Source organism: Phaethon aethereus (assembly GCF_964289735.1).
Source record: "Phaethon aethereus genome assembly, chromosome: 2".
NCBI lineage: Eukaryota > Metazoa > Chordata > Aves > Phaethontiformes > Phaethontidae > Phaethon > Phaethon aethereus.
The window spans coordinates 21,163,117-21,184,263 of NC_138582.1; the positions used below are offsets into that span (position 1 = coordinate 21,163,117).

The 21,147-nt window shown below is 39.0% G+C and overlaps 1 protein-coding gene across 1 annotated transcript in view; it reads left to right on the plus strand.

Moving 5' to 3' along the window:
- Positions 1 to 13,605: 13,605 nt before the first annotated feature.
- The window catches only part of ANGPT1 (angiopoietin 1), a gene marked incomplete at its 5' end in the record, with an annotated part of 169,969 nt that continues 162,427 nt past the window's right edge, over positions 13,606 to 21,147 (plus strand). Inside the window, one exon of the mRNA XM_081996828.1 lies at positions 13,606 to 13,902. Coding sequence (XP_081852954.1) covers positions 13,606 to 13,902 — 297 coding nt within the window. The remainder of the gene's footprint in view (positions 13,903 to 21,147) is intronic.

The following is a 21,147-nucleotide window of genomic DNA, read 5'->3' on the forward strand; positions in this document are numbered from 1 at the left end:
TTCAGTTCCCTTCTTCCCTTTTTGAAAAAGAAGAGTGAGAGTGATTTAACATTAATTAGGTTTGCTTTGCTATGAGATTCATCTGCACATAGGTGTGCTGATAGTACACAGGCAGCATAATTCCAATTACCCTCTTCTCCACTTATAAATCCCTCACCGGTGGGACATTTAGACATGGATCTCACTCCAACTGCTCAGTAGTTTCCTGACCTCCAGTTTCACCTCTCTAACACTTCTTTTTTAGCCTATCTGAGGGAGTATTTTAAAAGTGAAACAACTCATTTGAGCTGTACATTACATATTAATGAAATGTAACATATGAAAACATATTAGTTGATCATAAATGAACTTTTTGCAAAACTATAGCTTGGTTATATTTCCTTTCATTTTCTTATGTCTTTCTTTCTTTCTCTTTTCTTTCTCCTTCCTTATGGGATGCTCATCACAATGCCATCAGAGTGTTGTCTAGATTGGGGAGTCGTAGTATTTATCTCCTGCCTTTGGCAAGTATAAGCAGCATTTCTAAAGGGCTTTTGATGAAAAAGTAGATTTAAAAGCAGAACAAAACAAAACAAAAAAAGCTCATGCATGTATTTACCTTGCTGAAATACTTTGCAAAGAAATGTTCTGTCCCTCTGGAATGACAAACCTGTGAAGGTCATTTACATCCAAAGTCTTTGACTGAACTCAAAAACAAGCAACCAACCAACATCTTTCCCTGAAAAGATGGCCTTTATTCTTTTGAGCTTCCTTGCGCTGGAAGACATTTATCAGCTATGAGATTTAGAAGATCGGTTAGATATCCTGAGCAAAGTTCATGCAATGCACTAGTCAAATGGACCAAGACCTTGAACTTGGCATGAAAGTTTTTCAGTGTGCAGAGGAAAATCACATTGCTTGCAGCAGCCTGTGTTGCCAAGGCGTTCTACAGCATTTAGTGTAGACAGAGCTTCAGACTTCCTGCTCAAGTACCTTGCATCACTCTGGTTTGGCTGAAAAGTGACTAAGAGCAGTTCACTAGCTGTCTGGATGCCATATGGTTGTCTTTCTGTAAATTATGTGGATTACAGTCTGAATTGAGTCTTTTACGTGTCAACAAAGGAGAATGCACTGTGCAGCTGAACTCTTCCCATCAGTACTGATCTGTCTTCGTACTGTGTTCAACTATTCTTTGTTTTGTCTAATCTCTGATGCAACAGTGATGCCGCTTGACGTCTTTTCATGATAGTGCCAGCTGAATGGATCAATCTTGTAGTTATTGAAAACAGATTATAAAAAGCATTAGAGGAAGAACTGTTTCTTTTTAAGAGTCTATAAGTGAATAGACATAGCAGCAAAGATGATATTTCCTACCTCTTCTGATGTGATGCATTCTCCTCAAAAAAACCTCACGTTAGGTTAGCTGCTTGTTCAGAAGTTAGGAACTTCTACTACTTCTCAACTGAAACATCGGTAATGTATGGTCATCAGTGCCTAAAGCTAGAGAGACGTCCAGGAAGATAAGAAGGGTTGATTACATTATTTCCAGTGATTGATGGTACTAATGGCAACTCTCCTCATTGGTATAATCTCACCGACCAACCTCAAGTGTTACCAACCAGCCTCAGTCTTGATACAGACAGGTCACCTCTCTTTGCTAGGTGAGTTAGTTTCCCTTCATCTGGATTCTCAAAGGGTGTATTAGGAATAAGATGTATCATACTGCGTGATGAGGAATGATGTACCCAGGATTGATCTTGACCACGTCAGTCAAACAATAGTGTACTCGGAGGAAGGTAGGGAGAGGAGATGCCCTATATGAATGATTCACTGCCTATTTTGGTAATACCATGAGATCTGCTGTTTGTCAGTCTCTCATGCACCAGTAAGAACTAGGGTAATCGAACAGGGAATGGGTCAAGGCATAATTAGGATTTTGAGAACTTGAGTGAATGTACTGTCATTGGGGAATACTGGTGGACTGATGATGATGTTCAGTCCATGGTTTTCATTAAGGCTCTGTGTTAGCAGTATGGATTGCCTAGCTTTCTGCATGAGTATGCCACACTTCAAAAAGAGCAATGAAACAACCTTTCCCCACTCTTCTAGTGCTGCTACTCATCTTCGTTCCTATTCCATTCTTTTCCGATACACAACATTTTCAAATTCCCCAAACAGATCCTTTAGTAGATTGAGCATACAAAAAGTCTTGAGAACAGGGACTTCTTAAATTAAAGATTTGGTTTCCATCAGTGCCTCCCAAACTCAGCACCCTGGCTCCATGATACAACCCGGGTGAGAACATATCACTGTGCTTCTTGATGTTTTAGATTCCACCCATCTTCTGAGGTCCTGCACTTTTAACAATGATATACTTTGTAGGACCTAATTCTAGTGGAGTGAAGGGGGAGTGATATTGTAAAAGGATACATTGGGAGAGGCTGAGGAAAAGAAGTTTAAACATTGAAAGTGTGGTGGAAGCAGTGAGAATGGAGTAATCACAAGCACAATCTAGTGGAAAATAGTAACTCTGCTGATGTTCTATTTCCTTCACATTTTATTAATACAGTGATTGCCTTGCTTTAGAGTGTTTAATATCACTTCTGCTCTGTGTTACATTTGCTCATGTTCCCATTCAAGTCTTCAAGTTTTCCTTTGCCTTTGAAAAAGAAAGCTCACCTGTCACAGGTAGTGTGAAAACAGGATGGCACAAAGCAATTTTCAAAACAGAAATTGTCGATAGTGCCTGCTACAGAAATTTTGGTTCACCCTCTTGTTTTGATCTAGTACTGGTGAAATTGTGAAATGGTGGTGTGATTTTTTTCTCTCGTACACGGCACAGAGCAGAACAAGTGGCACCTTGTTGTTGTTACCTCCTAATGCTCATACCTTGCACATTGTCAGCCGTCAATAAAACATAAATAGTATGTGCAATTTATTTCAAAAAGTCAGAACAACAATATGATGGCAACATACTAATGACATTACAACTTCCGCAGCATTACTTAGTCCCTGTAGACCTTTCTGCCTGCTTCTACTGTAGTGGACAAAGGCAGCATTTAGAGTGATGGTTCCATACTGATCAAAATATTTATTCAAAAATACAAAATGGGCAATAGAGAACTTGCAGAAGCAGACTAAGGGTGGAGAAAGCAGAGCCACATCAGATGTCACTGCACTCTGCACTTCATCCCTTCAGGGTCATCTACCAACGCCTCACGGCTGTGTTTGGTCTTGTCATGTTACTGCTGTTTTTTTATGGTTCCTTATTCTGACATAAATACATAGTTGAGAGGACTTGTGTCCCTGTACAAAACCCCAATATTTCCAGCCATATGGTGTGGTCCCACCCACTTATATACTGTCATGTGGGGTGGGTAGTGAAGGGAACCTGAGTTCATGGCACTTCAAACATAGATGTGTGTGCAGCTACGGGACATGAAAAAGGTGAGTAGAGGATGTTTCTTTTATACACTGCAGAATCTAAGGAGCAAACTTGTATCATGCAACAAAACTCTCCAGAGCTTGGTTTGCTTGGATCTGGATTACATCTTCAAAGCTGTACTTAGCATTTTGATAGTTAAAGTTGTGCTCATTTTGCCACTTGTTTTAAAAGAGTTTTTTGTATCCGTATTGGCCAGATGGTACTTTTTATAAATTACAATAAGAGTGTTTTATAAATAACTGCAAATCACTGACTGAACACATGACATTATATAAATATGTGAATTTTATACCTCTTATACAAGAGATGTGAGGTACATTGCTAACAGTAATACTTGGATACAGACCTATCCAGTCTCCTGCTTTCTGTGTTTTTTCTCTTTTTCCTGCTCTCCTGTTCCAGCACTTACAGCTCAAGGAAACTCAGTGCCACAAGCTTGGCTCTTGCTCTGGGGCCTACCTGGGCAAGCACAGCTAATAACTGTTCAGTGGGCACCTGCTCAACAGAGTGTCCAAGCAGGAGAGGGACTCTTGTCCTTTTAGAAGGAAGAATGTGCATTTTCACAAGTCATATCCCCCCCAATCTTCATCAATACACCAAGAGTACCCTCACCTGATCCAAAGGATGGGGTTTAATTACTGCATAGGAAACACAGGGAGAAAGTTGCAGTTAGAAAATAGTTTATCATCTCCTCATTCTGAATTAGAAGATTACATCAAGGATGCTAAAAACAGAGTAGTGTTTTTGACCTTTTTTTTTTTCCTAAGAATTATACAATGTCTCCATGTCAGCAGGGGATAAAACCCTACACTACCAGGAGTGGTCCCTTCCCAGGTCATGAGCCCACCACTTTCCCTAAGAGCCAAGGTTGATATTTATCTATGCCCCATGGCAGTAATTTCGAAGGTGTTGATCCTGGGGATTAATTGCTGCTTTAATTGGGCAGTTAAGTGTTTAAACAACGTTTTTATTGGCATACAGTAGCTAAATGCCTACTAGTGTGCTGATGGGTTTATGATGATCAAAGTGAGTTAAGAGGCTGTCTTTGAGTTACCACACTATTAGAGGCACTGGGTCATTTGAGTACCCTGTGTGATGATGGAAAGTAACCGGTGTACACAGAGACGGAAATGTTCATTTTTAAATATTGTACTTAGACCATTTTCTGTTCTATTTACATTTGGAAATGAAGCTCTCAGGCTACTGGTGCTCCAGCAAGCTGGTGCCTGAGCCCGCATGCTCCCAATGACACAATCCAGGCTCTGGTGCTTATATTTCAGCACTGGTTTTCCATGGGATACAGCACCATGCTTGGAAGAAGTATTGCCAGGGTGTCAGAGGTCTTATGCTGCACTGTGTTCACAGAAATGGCTGAAAAATTGGCTGTAAAACTCATTAAATGTTGAGTTAAAAACATGTTATTTGAATTCAATACAGTTGATACAGTATTTATATGCCCACTGGTATTAGAGGAAACCAAAGATATTTGTAGTCCCATTAATTATTGAAGTTTTTATGGCTTAGCAATTAGCCATTTTGAGATCGTCAGTGTGATTAGAAACCTGAGACCTATATTCTTGCTGCCTGCTACAGGTGCCAATCTCAAACAATGTGGCTATTCCTGCTTTCCAAAGGGAACCACAACCTAGCGGTGTCCGCAACTCCACCGAAGTGAGTTTTACACACGTCTTTGGGCATCTGTGCCAGGGCAGGTTGTACAAATGCGCTAGAGGGAATTTCTGAAGGGAAGGTAGTATAGCTTCACTGCAACTGCAGTGCTACGTGGAGACGTCTGAGCTATGGGGCTAGCTATAGCTATGTAGCACAGTGCTTGAGCCTCAGTAATAGGCATACACTAGTCCCCAGGACATGGATTCCTATCTCTATTTTCCAGCTCTGTTGGAAGATACTGTCTCTGACTGCTATTAATGACTTGGTTCTAGCAGGCCAATTAATCAGGGCCAACTTGTGGTAAATGTTTCTCCCATATAAAATTATGACAGCTTGCTAAGTATAGGATGAGTGCACCCTATACTTCAGCTGAGAAGTGTGACATGTGGATGCAACAAGGCTATTTAGCGCAGCACAGCCGGCGTGCCTTGCTGCTACGATGCCTCGGGACGCTGCTCACAAACCATAGCTAGCCTCTTGCCTCACTGCTATTTATTTGTGTTGTCTGACTTTTTGTTTCCTAATTAAAAGTGACACGTATGGTTGTGAAGAAGCTGATTTGCCTCTTAAAATATTTTTTACCAGTTGATTGAGCTTTCTAATTAGTTAACCACAAATTTTGGTATTATGGAGACCCTGTGGGACTGGAGCACAGAAAGGCAAGCCTCTGCCTCGTACCCGTACATGGAATGTGAAACCAGAAGCTGTTTGCAAAAATAAATAATAGGTGTGGGGAGCAAAGTACACTATAAAAATATAAGAGATATTTTATTTATAAACCACCTTCTTAAATAAGAAATAGTTGCAATTCTTAATTCCAGACTGTCTCTCTGTGCCTCTCCCTTTCAATGGCTATGCTGCTGTTTACTTACCTCTGATACCTCAGATCCTCTGATATCTCAGAATCAGGTGGCTGATTCCTGTCTTTTTCTCTGCTATATCTGTCACCCAGAACCTAATTAATAGCTGCTGGGAATGAATTAATAAATAGACTGAGTGTAAGGAAGCTGCCATGTCCTAGAGGCTGCAAAGTTTTAGGTAGACTGAAGTCCAATATACTAGTGTTGCTGTCAAAGTATTCAATTAGTATTTGACTTAATTCCTGAAAATACATGCAGTTATATGGATATATAATCTATTTAGTACTGCTGGAGAAAGCACTTGAAATTCTGACTCAGCATATTTAAAACTCAAAAAAACACTCCTTCAGAGAAAGCAAGTAAGATTTTAAGGATTTCTTTTGCAAAAGCTGGACTTGATCAGACCTATCACATTCACATAGTCATGATGAGCTTGTATTTCCTGCAGTTAGAACTGAAATGCAATATTATGTTGTTTTTCCCCAGGTTCTAGAAGAATGTGCCAGGTTTTTTGGTTTTGTTCCATTTACTGCGTTTTGTTGAAGTGTTCCCATTCAGCTGGGGATTCTGTAACTTCCAAGCTAGGTTGCTTATGCTGTAACTCTTGGTATAGGTCAATGTGAAAAATAGCTATATCATTCATGTTCTCCTCTCTGCTTCCTTTCTATACTATTTACCCTCTCCAGAAGAAGTTCCAGAGAAGTGATCCTGAATGCTGGACGACTGGGCTGCTCGTGCTGTGTTATATCATTGCTGTTGGCTGCTCTTGCTCCTGCTAGAGTCAAACTCTGGCCAAAAAGTTAAGCTAAGTTGGATGAATGCTGAGAGTACTCATGGAGTTGACTGTGCCCATTCATGAAAAATATAGCAAGGGCAAGAATTCAAAAAGCTGTAATATTGAGATTGCTTACTCTTGGGATTCTAGGTCATTTCTCGTTTGGAATGAAATACATTTCAGAAACATCATTGCCTTTGCCACATTCTCCTTTTAACCAGACACCTAAAACAATTAGGCTGTGGTTTTGAAGGTGAACTCAAACAAGAATAGCAATTCAAGCTCTTAATCCCATGTTTTCCCAGTTTAAAGCTACATCAAAAGCTAGGTATTTCACCCACATAGTTAACTATTAGCCTGTACAGTTGAAGGATGTGTTTCATCCTTCTTTTGACTGAAAGCAGAAGATGTGTTATGGTTGTTCTAGAAAAGCAGTAATGCCAGATTTTTTACAGAAACTTGTAAAATGGAGATTTGGTGCATTCTTTGTAGCTCTTTCCTCTTTGTCCATTGGTGTATAGATTACACCTCTTCCAGGCCATTTTTTCCAGTCCCTTTGATTTGCAGGTATTTTTCAAAAGGTATATAGAAGTTGATTAGAGCACCACAGAAACTCAATAGGAAAAGTTGATGTTGTTAGTTTCTACCACAGCATTATATCCAATAAAGATTTTTTCCTGTGCATTATTTTAGTGCCTCTCCATTATCAGGCAGTAGAATGATTTAAACCTGGGACTCACCTCCAAATGCTCTGACCATCCTTGGCAGTGCAATATCACTTCCCCTTTTGCTGCACCTGGGTTGAAAAGACCTGAGCTACAGAAAGGCCTATGAAGAAAAGACTTTCTGATGAGGACAGAAAGATTGAGCTCACTGGAGCATGGTGCTCAGGAATGATGGGTAGGTCTCATATTTCTTCCACAGATAATGTAAGGGATTTTGTCACCGATATGTTGCCTTTTGTGTCTCTAAACGTTATGTATCTAGTGCTTTTCATGAACAAGGATTTTAAGCACCTGATTCAGGATTTTGGTCTCCTAATGGAAACTAAAATAGGAAGGCTGTAGCCTTGCAGGACTTAACGGTTAAGACTCTGAAGGAGAGATCTTAAGTTGCTAACCTAGAGTCTGAAGAAACTTCAATTCTTTGTTGCTAGATATTCAACTTTTACCAGTATTCAGAATAATCTTTTTTATTTACATTTGACTGTGGGACTGCAATTTTTCCTTTCCCAGGCAAATCATACTGTCATGGTTCCTGTCTTCGTGACCTCAAGAATAGATGCACATATTGAGAAGTACTTGGGGCTACATGTTAAATTAATTCAGAAACTGAAAGTAACGCACCAATGAGTTGTTGTTTCTCTCCTGTATGTTTCTCTGGTGAGCAATAAGACCTGGGGATAGTCCGTAGAATAAGTAAACTGTTCAACCAAACAACACTGCTGATAAAACATTTCCACAAAATTGCACCTTCACATGATACGGCTAAAAGGCTTGTAGTCATATGAAATATATTTCTTTTAAAAACTGACAGTTGTTTGGTTTTGTGTAGGATTTACAGTGGAAGATCACTGTTGTTATTCCTCTCATCAGCCATTTTAGACTAGGACACCTGTTTTTATTATTTTCCAACAGAAATGTTGTGCCTACTGTGTTCAGTTACTGTGCATCAATCCTATTTGATAGTGTTGGAAGTTGGTCTTTGAAAATGACTCAAGTATCCTGAAAGTGTGAAAGATAAGGACAAAACTTACCTAGACAGATAACAAGAGGATGCTGGGGGCATTCCTTCCTTCCCTGGGGAATGAGAGCAAATTCAACTGAATTAATCTACATGCTTTTTCTCTACATGTGTAAGCTTGAAGATTTGTTATGACTATAAGAACAACTTGATTTTCCCATGTTCTGAACAGCATGAAAATAAGTTTTCAGAAAACATGTAGCGCTCTCAGCTGCTGACATATTTGGAAAGAGGCCGATAAAGTGTTTGCCTGGAGTAGCCTCACAGCCTCTGTGTGAGACAAAATTCAGACAGGCCATAAGGCATAAATAGTAGCTCAGATGTTTCTGTGGTAAACTAGCATGTTCTTCTAAGAGCTGCTGCTTTTGGCCACTCTGTTAATGTTCCCAGCTGTTTACTTGTTCCCAGGTGTGAAATCAAATGCCGGCAGAGACGGGCTGGACCACAGCATGACTCAGTGCCCATCGACGTATTCCTTTGAAGGAAGGATCTGGCAAGCAGCACTACGTGGGATCATACCTTAAATATGCACATCTAAATATACAAACTTCAGTCCTGAGGAGTGATTTATCTGAGGTGACTACTTACTTGTTCCCAGCAGAGTGAGAAAAGAAAGCATACAGGTAGTAGGAGAAAGTGTCATTGCATGGTAAGTCAGTCTTCCCCATCATCTGCTCTCAATTCTGTCTGGATTCTGTAGGGTCAGGCAAATCTGGTATGTCCCATTCTGGTCACAGTGCTACGGTAATTTTGGGATTCCACTGGAATCGCTGGAGAAGCATTAGCACATAGCCAGCCAGATTATGGGACCTCAGATCCCATTTTATTCATTTGAATTTATGTATTTAGAATCAGGTTCTTTGGAATGCGCTACATTAAGAATAAATATTTTGTGTCCTACTTTATAGCATTGGTTTACCTAGAGATAAAAGCCTGTTTCTTATACCTATACTTAGGGGCCATTCTGCAGTGACTTCCCTTATACACTGAGGAAATTGAGTTGGAGTAACTCCAGTGAGTGTGTGACATGATGCAACCTTTTTGCAACTCATCTGCAGCAACAACACATATTGCAGCAGAAATGTAAAGAAACAGAAATAGATTTTGGTTTCCTAGAATTTGTATTTGAACTCTGAGCATGCATATGATTCTGTGACAAAGGTCATTAAATTATATTAATGCTAGATATGTGGGAACTGATATCATGTTAACGTAACCTTTGTGTGGTTGTTAAATTCTCATTTATTTTGCCTCGTAGATTACATAGCGAGCTACAGAATTTTGCATAGCTATTAAACAAACAATGTATATGAGACTTTGCATGGTCTGGGAAGGAAGCCTCTGGATCCATCCCTTCCCTGTTACACAGAAGGAAGAGTTCAGGGAATATGAAACTAGTCATTGTGTTGGAGGAAGTGGTCTTAGGAAAATAAAGAGTCTTTTAAACACATCCATGCCCCTACTCAGTTTCTGTCTGAACCACTGATTTTCTGTGCAATTCTGGATAAATCATTTCGATTATGTCTATATTATATAATGTAGTATCCTGCAGAAATAGCCACAGTGATTTTGACTGAACTTTGGGAACTATTTTTTTCCTCACCTCACTGAAATTTTCAGGTCTTAAAAAGTTGGGACAGGTCACATAGATCATATGGTACTGGGATAATAAACTGTACATTTATCAAACCAGGTAGAAGACACCAAACCACTCAAACTCTTGGGGCAAGATGTATTGGGGTTTTTTTGTTTGGTTGGTTCGTTTTTGGAAAGAAAAAAGCAAATACTTCAGTAGCCATGGGGAATTTTAGAAAATAGGAACTCTTCTTATTTCTGAACTAATTTTCCTTAGATTAAATGAAATTCCTTAGAAAATTACACTTTTGGAATTAAGGAGCTGTAGATCTGGAAACAAGCTTTATTCTGCAGTCATTGTTGCACTTCTGTTTCTGTATGCACGGGACCATGAGTGTGCCAGGGAGGAATGTAAACGGAACCTAGCCTGGCTGGTTCAATGTCCTTGTCAAAACGACTTCGCTCTGTGTTTGCGGGAACAGCAAGCTGACCTTGGTGGTCCCTGGGTTGCAGGATTGGGAGCGTCAGTGCTTCTAGTTAGGGACCCCAGTGGCTAGCTCCGGCTCTGGTATCAGCAAGAGCAGCCCCAAAGCTGAGTTTCAATGTTGCTGAAACAACAGAGCTGCTGCCATTTCAGCAGTCACTCTGGGTCCTTGCAAAGATTTCAGCACATCCCAGCACAGTCCATGAGTGCCTTTCTCTGCTGCCCCTTGGGTTAGAAAGGCTGCAAACTGGGAGTGGCAGAATGGCTCCCGGGCTCCTCCCGGACTCCTGCCATCCCTTCCTCGCCTCCGCATGAGACCCCCCATGTTTGGACACACGAGATGTCTCAGATGCACTACTCCCACAACACAGACGTGGCAGTACGTGGTCACTGAGTGAGTGGGGGTACCTGGTCCTCTCCAGTGAGGAAACCTTTAGTGCAGTGTGCTGGTAGGAGATGCTCTGGCTGCTGCACAGCTCTGCCACATCTTCCCACTGTGGCACCTGACTGTTATGTGCTGCCAGTGACCCATCAGTTTGGGTCCTGGGGTCAGGGATGAATCTGGCTGTGAGAGGCAGTTGCTGTGGCAAGGAACGAAGCTGGAGACAAATGAGCAAATGCTAAAGATGCCCGATAACTCTGTGTGCTTCTGGAAGGTCCTTATGGCTGTTACCCCCCCCCAGAAGAGGCGGACAGAGGGGAAAGAGAAGTCACCTCAAGCCAGTGGGAAGGGGCCATGCAATAGCAACAAAGTGAGTCTGATCTTCTGTGAAGTCTGTTCTCATCTGAAAAACATAAATTATAAGTTTACAACCTCACTTTCCCATGCTTGCCTGTGAATAATCTGTTGCTTAAATACTCCGCAGAAAGTGAATGCGGCATTTGTGTAAACAGCAGCATTTTAAAACATGAATTAAAAATCTAGGAAGCCTTTGTACACCCACCTTTTCTTTCCCCCTTTTAGCTGCTCTGAGGCCCTTTCATAAAGTTCTCTTTTTATTTTTAAAAAAAGCATGTATTGTTACCATGTTTGTGCTCTGGTATTTTTGCTTTGCCTCATAGTTGTTTTTATGCTAAACCTTCAGCTCAGTGTCTGATCCTACAGTTTTCTTCCTGGCTGAAGCTCTCTGATCTTATGTGAGCAAGTATCATGCAATTACATTTCACAATAATTGCAAAGACAGTGTAATAAACCACAACAGAACTAGTTCTGGTGATGGTGGAGCAATGTGAGAAATGCTATATGAAAACAAGAAGCAAGCTATAAGAAGTTGGTTTTCAGAGGCAGAAAAAGAAAAAACAATGTGTGAAGGTGGGATGAACAGTTCAGAGGTGGAAGGATATTCTGATTTTGCTAAAACTAACGTTGGTGCTTTGCTCTTTGTATTCTTTCCTTTTTTTCTTTCTATGTATTGGACATACAGACATTTTAAAGCAAGATAAAACTTTCTCATTTCTCTTTATTATTGTAGGGGATATATCTTATTGGTTCAAATGCAGTGGTTTCTTTCCAGATGCAAGATGAAAAGCCTCCACCCCCAGTTTTGAGGAATAACTTCCTTAGGAGCAAGTCAGATGCCTGGCTAAATATTCCAGGCAGTTCTTTTAGAATTAAATTGTTGTGATACAGGTGGCAATTTACATGAGCACTGAAGGTACTTGCACTCAGTATACTTGCAGGTAGGTTTCATTGTGGGTAAAAACCCTACAGGTTGTTTTTTTAGTGATGTGCTATTGCTATTTAAAAGACTACTTCTTTCACTGGAAAAATTGTGCAGTGGGTGTGTGTAGGTGTTGGCTGATATTTATCTAACAACAGCAAATACTAGAAAAGGACTCAGATCCAAAATTCCTCTGAATTTTAGGAATATTCTAATTCTGTTTCTAATCTATGCGTTTGTAATTTCTCTCTAGCAAATACTAAAGGTATTATATATGTATATATGAGATAGTTTCCTAAATAGGTTCCAGAGTCTTTTTCTGAGGAAGTCGCCTCCAAGAAATTTTCTACATATAATGCGGGGTGCCTGTATAGCCTATACAGACTTGCAAATTGGTAGAAGTGTTTTGCATGTGATGACTATGCAGTAGTATGGAAGAAAATCTGGAAGACTTCTGCCACCATACCTCACTGTTTTATAATTAGTCACCTTATTTAGAAGCCAAACATAGAAAATTATTATCCTTCTGAACTGCCGTTTCCCATTACGATTTGGCAGCCTTAATTTCATTATATGCTGTAAAAAAACTCTCCGCAGACTCTGTTAAAGAATCACAACTGTCTTAGAAAAGTAGCTAAAGTATGTGAGGGTTAAATGTAACTTTTTTCCCATAAGTGTCATTCGCCCGACTTAGAATTCTTCAACAGATACTGAGCAGTGCAGAACTGAAAGTATTTTTAATTTCAGAGCTTTGTATATTTACAGAGGGATTACAACAAACGTCTACACTTTATCTACATTTTAATAGGTCAGTGTGAACATATGAAGTGTATTAAGGTGGACTGCCTTACTTATTAAACTTACGTGAATCCGTCAAAAGCCCGTAGCAGTCGTCGGCGGTAGGGGCTGGAAAGCCATGCATGATTGAGGTCATGCATCCAGCCAGTTTGTAAGATGATCCCTCTGTACCGAGCCATCAGCCATCCTTAGCGTAGGGGCACACTCATACACGCATTCCTGTCAAGTCATCTTGTGAAAGGCTGCTTGCTTCCAGCTTGGCTTGAAAGTGCAACCTTAATAAAACTCACTGAAGTCTGAGAGAAAATAGCAGTTCTGCAGCAGATAGTGTAGGGGAAAGAGACTGGGATATGCATATGCAGCTGACTAAAGCAGGCTACATGCTGGACTGTAACAGAGAGGAAACAATAAATCTTAACTACTATGCAATAAATATTCCCAATTTTAACTAAGGAAGATATCCTTATAGTGAAATTAAAAAAATAACAGTTTATCCAAGCTTGCTTACTAAAGTGCGCTTCTCCAGTCCTTCTTCCAAAGACTTTAAGGGAACAAATTTAAAGGAAGAGGAAGAAAAAGTTTTTCTTAAAGTAGGAAAGGAAAGTAATAATAACATGTCAGTTTTCCTTTCCTTTGCTTTCCTGGCAGCGATTCTTGCTCATACAGGCTGTAATAACCAGCGTCGGGGTCCAGAAGCCAGTGGGAGAAGATTTAACCGGATTCAGCATGGGCAGTGCACCTATACTTTCATCCTGCCAGAACAGGACGGGAACTGTCGTGAAAGCACGACAGACCAGTACAACACAAATGCTCTTCAGAGAGATGCTCCTCACGTGGAACAAGATTTCTCTTCCCAGAAACTGCAACATCTGGAACATGTGATGGAAAATTACACTCAGTGGCTGCAAAAAGTAAGTGTTTCTTATTTTCATTTCTCACTAAATGGTATTTTTTTTGGTGATGCTTATGCTGTTCAAAGTTTTCATTAGTTTCTATGAGAACTGAGGTAATAAGGAATGATCTAGTTCGTGGCTGTGTAGGGGAGAAATGTTTCAGCCAGAGTGCACCCTTCTTAGTGACATTGCTCTTGGGAGCAGAATTTTCTTCATGTTACTGAAAGATGCAACTTCTTAAAGCTTTATCTCAAGAGACCACGGATGTTTGTGAGCCAAAGAGCACAAAAATCCTCCAGAGACTCTAGTGACAGAACTTACTAAGTATTCCTATAAACTCTACTTATAGGTCACAGCTTCAGATCAGATGCCATGCAGGATACCTGCTACTCTGACAGAAAAAGGGAGCATTTAAAAAAATCAGCATTTAAAGGCACTGGCTTAAGAATATCATTGTTCCTCCATAAATAGATCCTGTAATACTATTCTACCTAGCTAATTGCTGGAAAGAAAGAAGAAAGTATATAGGCATTCAGACTCCTAAAACATTGCAGTAAAGCTTTTTAACTGTGTAGATTACATTGGACTTGAAACAGCCTGTTTTAATTTGTGTGTATATACATGCCTTCTTTCGTAGAAAGGGAAAAATGGCTTTGAAGGTGTTACAATAACTTAGCAGAAGTAATTATTTTTAAGAATTTGTGCAATAGGTATAAACTTTAATGAACTTTTCAGTATTTTATGTATGAGCTGAAGTTTGGGCCTGGGAAGACTTAAATATGTGAATAATTTCAGTCATATGAGCAGTCCCGTTCACCTTAACAGGATTACTCACTTGTGTAAAATTACATACCTTCAGGATCTTGCCCATGCCATGGTAATGAAAATGCCTTGGGATAGCTGACCAGTAAAAATAAACAAACAGTCTTTGTATATAGTTATTTGTAATATTCCCATTCTCACACTGGTATTTTGACCTGACAAAACTTAGAAAATTGAGCAACTGAGTGATGCAACTGGTCACGTAAGATGGCACAAGAAAACTGCTGTATATACCCATTTGAGAGATACATGATTTGACTGTAACACAAGTTCATACTAAGAATGAAAATCAATAAAACCTTCTGAAGTTGGGCTGAAATTTCATCTTAGTGTAGTTACTCTTACCTATCTCATTTAGAAGTTTTGTTTCATCCAGAAAGTATACAAGACAGAAATATGTTTCAAAGCATATACAGCTGTCCCCATCCCCCTAAGCCTACTAAAATCTTTAGAGATGGTTTCCTCATCTCTTGGTAAATTAGTTGTGCTCTTTGCATATCTGTCTCTAGCAAGAAAGAAGAGACTCTGTCCAGTAAACATGTGGCTATAAAACAAAATAAAACCAAACATTTCTTTTTTAGACTACTATTCTCATTTTTTAATATCTTGGTCTGCTTTGGGGAACATAAGGCTGGAAATGAGGAAAATGAGGTCTTTTTTAGAGGAAAGCATGTCTTAAGAAATTATTTTACTGTGCCTTGGGAGGCCGATGCAAGCACTAAAAAGAGGAAAGTTGTTATCTGTGTTTAAGCACACATGATTTTGCTTGAGCAAATTGCCTGCTGAATCATGTTTATAAGACTTTATTCTGTGTTTGTCCACTAGAGACTGAACTAAGATCACTGTTTCACTGTGAACTGAACATGAAGAAATATGAGCTTCTGGAGTGTGAATGTCTGGGTTAGGGTTAGTCCTCCCACACTTTGGAGGGAAGTGATTAAACAGGTAGGAAGCCCAATGAAAGGGGCTTATATTTGAGGACTGTTTTCTTCTGCAGTGATTGTAAAACTGGCTATGGGCAGAACCATCCCCCTCCTTTCCTTCCCAGCCCCCAACCCTCTGCTCCCAGGGGTTTACATAAAACTGGGATTGTGCACGTATCCCCATGTGTCAGTTTTCCCTGGAATGAAAGGACCTGTTTCTCTGTGTGATCGAGTACGGCTCACTCTGAACAAATGAGGCTGATGCAGCTCCATTATAGCATCTCTGAATACTGAATTTGCTTTGTTGCTGTTGTCATTGCAAAGCATCTCAACCATAACTCATTTCCTTTCAAAACAAGCATAATACTTAAGTGTAATGAATATATTATGTAGATATCTCACATCTCATTTTTATACTCTGCATTTATTTTTTCCCCCTAGATTTTTATTATCGGCTATAACTCCTGCTACACTAAGCAGCATTCTACAATGCACCTGCTGTGAACAAAGCAAAGAATAATTAATGGTTATAGGTCTGTGACTGGAAGTGAATAGTTATAATAAGAAATAATGTTTGAGAATTTGAGATATATTCTGACTTACACAAAGGAAATATGTTTATTACTTTTGGTAATATAAACAACTTTAAAATTGTACATAGGCAATGTTTGGCAGGGTGAAGTATTTTCTCAGCACAAATGCGAGCTTGCAATATTGAAAGAGTATTTCTTAAGAAAGTTTGTAAGAATCATGGTTTGCTTAAGTCTGTAGTATTTTAATTTAAAAATGTTTTTCATTGATATCTAGCAGATTTCTAGAAGAAAACAAGGGTTTTTTTTAAAAAAGGCATTTTTTTTGTACTTAAAACCAAAAGTGCTTCTTTGATGACCTACAAGTTTGATTGTAAATAAAAATGCACTTGCTTGGGGAACCAATTACGGACAATTAAGTCCCAGCCTTGTCCATTAGCATTTGCATATCTATAGTCAGCGTAAATGGGATTGGTTGGCAGACCAGGGACACAGCAACATGCTCTGTGCAGAAACTACTCGGAAGATGACTTGGTAAACATTTTTAGAGATTTTCCTAGAACTGTTTATTTTAATACCGGATAACTTTCCCCATTGTTTAAGCTTGGGTTTCATTTCTGCAATATGTTTATAGTAATAGTTCAAAACAAACAGTTCATCACATTTTCTTTCTTGCAGTAACTGACTGGCACATGTGATACTGTTTGGTATTTAATTGCAGCGCCTAAGTATTGCCAAAGAGGAGTTACATGAAATGTTATAATCATGTCTTGCTTGGGAACTTTCTGCTAGTCAGCTTGCTGAGCTGAGGGTATCGATGGACTCAGTATACATTCAGGGTAGCTATATAGATGAGTGTTTCATATACTTGTCCCTCAGTCCAATTAGTAGTAATAGTTCTTATTACAGCAATAAGTGAGTTTTACATGAGCCACTCTCTTTTTTTCTGATCATTACCTAAGCAGAATACCATAAAAGTTTAAAATGAATACCTAATAATAGTATACTAAAAGAAGCTAACACAGGCGTACAAGTTTGAGTTGAAAGTGAGCCACAATCACTCTAGTCAGCCAGTGTCCAAAATTAGACTTTTTTTCCCTTTTCTCTGCAAATATTGATGGCACCACTACATTTAAAACAAATAAAGAAGCTTCAACTCACTTCCCTTTCCCTTCAAAGTTCCTGTGCTGTCACCAGCTATAACAGAAGACGTATAAAAGGATGAGCTGGATTCAGTCATTAAAGAAAGAAATCATGAGCAATTTTTCTGAGGTATCTGTGGCCATTTGATAGTCTACTTTAAAGTTTATTCTTACCACAGTTTTGATAAATTATTTATCTATAGCATTCTCTGTGCTCTCTGTTGACTTCCTTATTTTGCAGAAGTAAGAGCACAAGTGCTCACTTGGGTTTTAAACGTTAGGAATCTAGGTTTTGAAGGGGAACAGTTATTGTATGGAAGAAACTGGCTTTTGGAAAGACTGCAGTCTGTCACTGTGTGCTGTGGCTCCACTGAAAGTCTGCCCCTCTCTGCTGTCTTTACCAGCAGGCCCTAGCACTGCAATGAAACGGTAATAATATGCTTATACTTGTGCAGCAGCTGGATTTTGCCTTGGCCTTCATATGGTTTGCTGAAGATGGGAAAATTCCATACATGTCACTCTTGCTGTGAAGCTGTGTGAAAGTGTGATAGAGCCTGCCCTGGCAGGACAGATCTAAAGAGCTGTCAATATATCCTCTGAGGCAAATTTATATTAATATAAAGATGGAGGTGGCCATAGTGTGTGTAAAGTTTTAGCACATTAAGAAAACCTTTTTCCCTAGTTGAAGTATTACAAGAAATAGTAAAAATTCCATTTTATTTATGGTTATGTCTCATTGGGCATTTTGTAATGTAACATGTGAAATTCAGGTCCACATAATATTTGGATGTTAAGTGCAACCAGGAGATCCAAGACGAACTCCTGTTAATTTTCCCAAATAAAAATAAATTTTCCCTTTTCTAATAAGATCATTAGATTTGAGATCTGCCATTCTGCTTGTATTAGCATTACTAGCAGGGCTGTGTAAGGAATGGCTTTCCAGTAAATCTTTCATTTTTCAAGGTGGCCCCAGGCTAAAAAGAAACAGTGAGAAAGCTTCATCCAAAACTGACCACTAGCCTCCTATTTGGCATCCAGCTTGAACCTGGCTTTCTGGTCTAGCTGCAGAGGCTGTTTACTATTCTAGGTGCTCCTTTTCACTTTGGTGTCAATGAATTCTCATATCCAAAGTAGAGCCTCATCCTAGTGACATCTGAAGTGCCGCTCCCACAAACAAGCTGTGAAATAAATAGTGGGATTCACATTAGTGGGATTACTTAAATAGTATGTACTACTCAGTGGGTAAGTATGTAAAAAAGCCAAATATAAAGAGCAAAAATAAGTTCATGGAAACAAACTCGTTCTAAGAAAATTCACGTTTGAGTGTAAAATCAAAATTACTTATTTACATCCATAACATCTTTTGGTCAATAATATGCCTGCATTTCAAATCTTTATTAATCAAATTGCTGAAGTTCTTGGGATATTCTGAGGTACTCACAAGAAAGAGGCAAGACTTCAAATGTGGAAATGCCTGAAAGCTTTACATTATTGGTGATGACCTATTTGGCAATGTTTTTTTTAAGAAGCAGGAGAATCAGAGAAGTAGACTGAAGGGCAGTCTCACATGTTGCCACATTTGGTAGCAAATTACTTAAAAAAAAAAATTCCCATGCTTGGACAGAAGGTTTTATCATAATGTGCAGTAGAACCTGAATGTGTTTATTTTCAGTGATGACAGCTGTAATTAGGAACTTTTTGGTAACAATAAAATATTACATTTATTAGTCATCAGAACTGTCCAGCCAACATGCCCGGTGGGAGATCTCATTTGGAGTACTGAGAGCTTTTTTAAATGGAACTGATATAAAGTAAATGGTGTGTCATTTCGAGGGTGCTGAGAACTCATCGTTCCCATTCCCTTCTGTGGTTTGGAAGCAATCTCTACTTCACAGTGCTGGGTGACTTGGAAAAAAAAAAAAAAAAGACAGCCCATGTGGGAAAAATATAGAGCTGGGTATTTCAGGCCTGCATCATCCCACCCAAACTTCTGGCCAAAACCCAGAGATACCCAAGATAGGTTTTTCCTTGCTGTGGGGAATCTCTCAGTGCTGTGTCAAGAGACAGTAGCAAGCCCAGAGGAAGAGCCAGCCATCTGACCTCTGTGGAAGTCCCTGCTTCTCTTCATTGACTCCAGGGAAATCCTGAACAGATCGCTTTCTGATTTAAATGCCTCAGTTAAGTAGGATGTATTTAAACGTTACTTCTGTCCATGGCTGTTGCACAGGCTTCCCTTGTGACTGCAAGGAAATCGTAAACTTTAAGTATTCCTGTTTCCCTTTTCTAACACAGATATAATACTACTACTCGATTTCACAAGGTTGTTGGGAGGCTTAATATGTTATTTTTTGTGCTGCTTTTGGAGTCTTTCTGGTGGAAGGTATTTTGTGCTATTAACAGTTTATGTATGATAATAATACTTTCAATGTTTACAAAACATGATGTGAAATTAAAAAATCTTTTGGAAGGAAATTAGTTTTAAAATGAGTAACTAAAATAATTTATAAAAAATAAATACATAAACACAATGAATATGAATCTATAATGCTAAGTATGTTTTGCAGGTTGCAGTTGAGTAAATGGATTATATATGTCCTGCTAACAGTGAAAATGGTCCTCATTCTTGCAGTGGTCTTAAAACCCATCAAGCAGTTTGCTCCCACCTGTGTTCATCTAAGATGAATAGGACTGTAGCTTAGTCTTGTATGGATTCTCAGGAAAACCAATGAGGAATGGCTGGTTTTTCAGAGCTATTGTTACCAGGAATTTTGAACAAACTTGTCATTATCAAAACTGGTGTCACTTGTGTGATTTATTGCAAGTATATCCTGAAAGGTGAAGATAATTAACCACCTACTTGTATTCATCTCAGTTTACAGTTCAACTTAGTTCAGTCCTCTTCTTTGTATTTGCAATAAGACGCAAAGAAAGAAGAACTAGTAAATGAGGGCCTTCTAGAACCAGTATCATGGTTTTAGCAGTGCTGCAAACCTCATCTTCATCTGAAGTGTTTTGAATAAAACTCTTCCCAGTAGCATAATGATTTCCTCTCTTGTTAAAGGGTTGAAGTTTGATCAGGCAAAGGAAATTGAAATAGTTTCAAATTTCATAGGAAGGGTTCTTTTTCTTCTGAAACAAGCTGTACTTTAACACAAGGTTATTCTTGTGTAACCACATGTGCATATTTTAGACAGTGGTGAATATTCACTTGGAAAGGTAACTTACAAATTCCATAAATTGTTGTACGTTTGCACTACATTCTCATTAATGTTCCTGCGCAAAGATCAAGCTTCACTTTTCATTACTTTAGTTACAAATTAGGTTAATCTAAAACAGTGTAAGCCACTCCTAAACTGGGATAAGGAGTTTACCCCAGGACTTGCTCCAGTTTAATTATCCCTGTTTAAAACTGATAATTCAATGCAATTCAAACTAGTGCAACTTCCTTGTCTAAACAAGACCTAACAGTGGGGCTACGCCCAATATTGAACAAATATGTGGCTACAGACATTCAAAGCAAGACAGGTATAGCATCATATGGAAAGATGCCCAAGTTGCACTATCCTACATTTCTAGAAATGGTTTGCTTTCAGAGTTAAAACAAAACAACCGATGGGGAAAAAAAAGTATTAAGATAATTTTATAGACCCTCGGAGGAAGTCATATATAAAATCAGCATTCTAGGCCATGGAGCTACATAATTGAAAGAAAAATCTTATGCTTTCTTGACTAGCTTCTAGGAGCAGAAATGAAAAATAGAAAAAAAATCCAGTTAAAAAAGGGTAATAGTTAGAGAACTATGCTAGTTCTGTGGTGGAATAAGTGTGTCTTTAGTGAAGGTACTTT